This window comes from Melanotaenia boesemani, chromosome 19 (assembly GCF_017639745.1).
Source record: "Melanotaenia boesemani isolate fMelBoe1 chromosome 19, fMelBoe1.pri, whole genome shotgun sequence".
Taxonomy (NCBI): domain Eukaryota; kingdom Metazoa; phylum Chordata; class Actinopteri; order Atheriniformes; family Melanotaeniidae; genus Melanotaenia; species Melanotaenia boesemani.
In genome coordinates, this window is record NC_055700.1 from 7866059 (window position 1) to 7869095 (window position 3037).

The 3037-nt window shown below is 40.2% G+C and overlaps 1 protein-coding gene across 1 annotated transcript; it reads right to left on the reverse strand.

Moving 5' to 3' along the window:
• Positions 1 to 304: 304 nt before the first annotated feature.
• LOC121630491 (growth arrest-specific protein 1-like) lies at positions 305 to 2323 on the reverse strand. Its single transcript, XM_041970804.1, has one exon. It carries the CDS (start codon positions 1978 to 1980, stop codon positions 1207 to 1209), a length of 774 nt encoding a protein of 257 aa, XP_041826738.1. The 5' UTR covers positions 1981 to 2323; the 3' UTR covers positions 305 to 1206.
• Positions 2324 to 3037: the final 714 nt, after the last annotated feature.

Sequence of the window (3037 nt, forward strand, 5' to 3'; positions counted from 1 at the left end):
GAACTCTCTCACATTAACTCCACTGTCTTCCTCTGGAACAGCTGTCTCTTCATGCACCCCCACTCCATGAGAGGGATGACAGAGGAACAGAGAGAATGAAGTGCCCCCACATTGTGCCGCTGCACCATTGTGTGTTTTGCATCTGCATAACAGAGGTGCCACTCGACTTCTTCTCCAATAAATGGGCTGCATGGCCCCTTTCTTTTCACGGAAAAACAGCATGGCTTCCATCAATGGTCTTAAGACTCATTATCACAAGTAATGGAGGGATGGTGAAGTTTTTCTTTCTTTCTTTTTTTTTTTTTTTTTTTTTTTAGTAAATATAGACAACTTCCTGCAACACGACTCACATGTGTCTAAACAAGCACATGTATCCCACACCATCAATACATCATTAAAAATTAGACATATAGTGGTTTAGGTGTGACTTTTAGTCCTCATACATTACTTTTATTCCACTGCTGAACACTTCTTTTTAAATAAGCAAATAAGTTTCATTTTAAAAATCAGATTTATTTAATATGCACATACATTCAGCAATCTGTGCTTACAACTGAAGTTTAACATCTCCACTTACATAAACACTTTTTTCTCTTTCTTTTCTGTCTACAGAAGACATACTAATAAACAAATGGACACAACTGTCTCCATTTGTGCTCCAAATACCCAAAAGGAGGCGCTAACCTTTCTCTAGTCTAATCTGTTTCTGTGGATACTTCATACCTTGTGAAAATTTACTTGCCTACAAGGACAAGTGTTTCATTTTAAGAGCTTCTTTTTGCAGATGCAAGATCTGCCTTGGGGTTGTGATACATTTAAGTAGCTGACATCAACTTTAGTGTCACATAGAGGGGTGTAAAGTCAAATGACTGCTTTCACAGCAGGTAATAGGACTTTAGGCACTTTTAGACTAAACAGATTTCCTTCCTTTGTGGACATTATGCTGTACAAGAGCAGGTCTCACCTTTTCACATAGTGCAAGTTGCTTTCCACTAATAAAATTGTAAAAAGTATGTCCACAATATAAATTTTTACAACAATTTACACTTATGTATAAACAGCCCTCCTCAACATTATCACATGGATTAATTTAAGAATCAACAAGACCGAATCCTCATTATTTATATGGTTTTACATGACTAACTCCTCTGTGATGACAAGTAGTCATAGAGCTTCATAGTAATTAAAATGTATAGTCGTGGATTTTCAGATAAATTTGCTCAAAATCAAAATGGTGGTCAGCATGTTAAAAATTGTCTGACAAAGTGGGGAGCCTGAATTTTCCACATATAGATAATCCTCCTGGTCGATGTAATCATCCTCTGTATCTTCCTCAGCGTCCGAAAAGCCGCTTCCTGCGAACCTGTCACCGGAATCAGAGCACAACGTTTTCATGCTTAATTTGATGTATTCGCATATGGTCCTTTCAGTACCATCACACACACAAGTGTCCAGCTGTTGCGCCTTCGGTATGGAGCGCATGTTGGCTATCGTTCTGCGGCAACTATCTGTGCACCTTTGTCCTCCGAAAAGTTTTCGGCAGTGAAACAAATAATCCTTTATGGTAGAGCTGCAAGCTGAGTCCATCTCGCACTGCATTCTAGCCTCGGTGCAGCCCATAGTGCTGGTCCGAGGCAAGCACGGATCGATGGCTTGTTTAGTGCTCCTGCAGACCGGGTCCCGAGCGCAGTCACAGTCCTCCAGAGATGGGCCGTTCCGGGTAAGATTGAGTTGGATCAGAGAGGATATGCAGTGGCTGGGACACTTCCTACTTTCTCCGTTTATGACAGATGCGCAGGCATGTAGGTATTGATCGTAAGCGTATTTGCACTCCGGCTCTCCGTGACACTTGAGGATGGCTTTCCAACAAATCAGCCGATGGCTGTGGTTCGGAGATCCAGCACAGATGCAGACAGTCAGAATCAACACTAAGCATATCAAAACCACTACCTGCTCCACTAATATGGCACGACTTGCCATTTCATCCAAGAATGAACCTTAAAATGACTTCAGTAAAGGATCTCCATCATGCAGCTTTAAAAGAGTCGCTCCTTGACGGTTTCATGTCGCATCACAGTTGGTTAACGTGAAGTCAGTAAAGCTCCGCAACTGCGTATCAAAGATGGCCATAATAAAGTTTCCATTTCTAGTCGTTTCTTTTCAAGGAGGCTTCTGCATCTGTGGTTAAGGACCCCTTAAGTTCAGACAAACTTGTGCAAGAAAACGCAAATCGGTTCAAACGATCCTTGTTTCTAAAAAACAGTCTGCTTTGTTACAGCCCTCCCACATCCACTCCAAATGCGGGTCGTGGTGCGAGGGGCTGATTAGATCCTGCATGAACCGCGTCTGATTGGTCCGCTAAACTGTTTAGATTCAGCCGTCAAATGCGGGTAGTGACGCAAACTGCACACACTTTCTGCTACGCACACTCAGTTAAAGAAGATGGCAGAATGAAAGTTTTCATGTTATTATACATGTTTAAATATATATATATATATATATATATATATATATATATATATATATATATATATATATATATATATGGCTATATATATTATTCCTTGTCTGCTTCAAGAAACAAATATAAAGCAACATGCGTGGCTCCTGCCTTATGCTTTCTGCCATGACACAGTAAGCATTGAGTGTGTACCATAGGCTACACAAAATCTACAAATGTTTTGCTAACACCTTTACACACATCATTAAGATGTGCCATCTTTGAGGTGTACTGATTTCTTAATAAGTTGCTGGGAAAGTACCAGAGGCCTTCTCACAAAGAAAGGAAAAAGAGAAAAATTAATTTGTTCTTACAGCTGTTTACTTTGCTGTCTATTCTGTGCAAGTGGCAGCAAGCAGCAGTGCGCAATCCAGTATTTTGGCATTTGGAAGAGCGTATTTCCTATTTCCTTACAATAACATTATTTAAGAGAGAAAAGTGTTAAGGGAAATGACAATTGCTAGCTTTTGCCTGGTGAACAAACATCAGGCTTGGAAAAAACTGTAAATGAAGATTGATTGGATCTTTTGGGGCTTT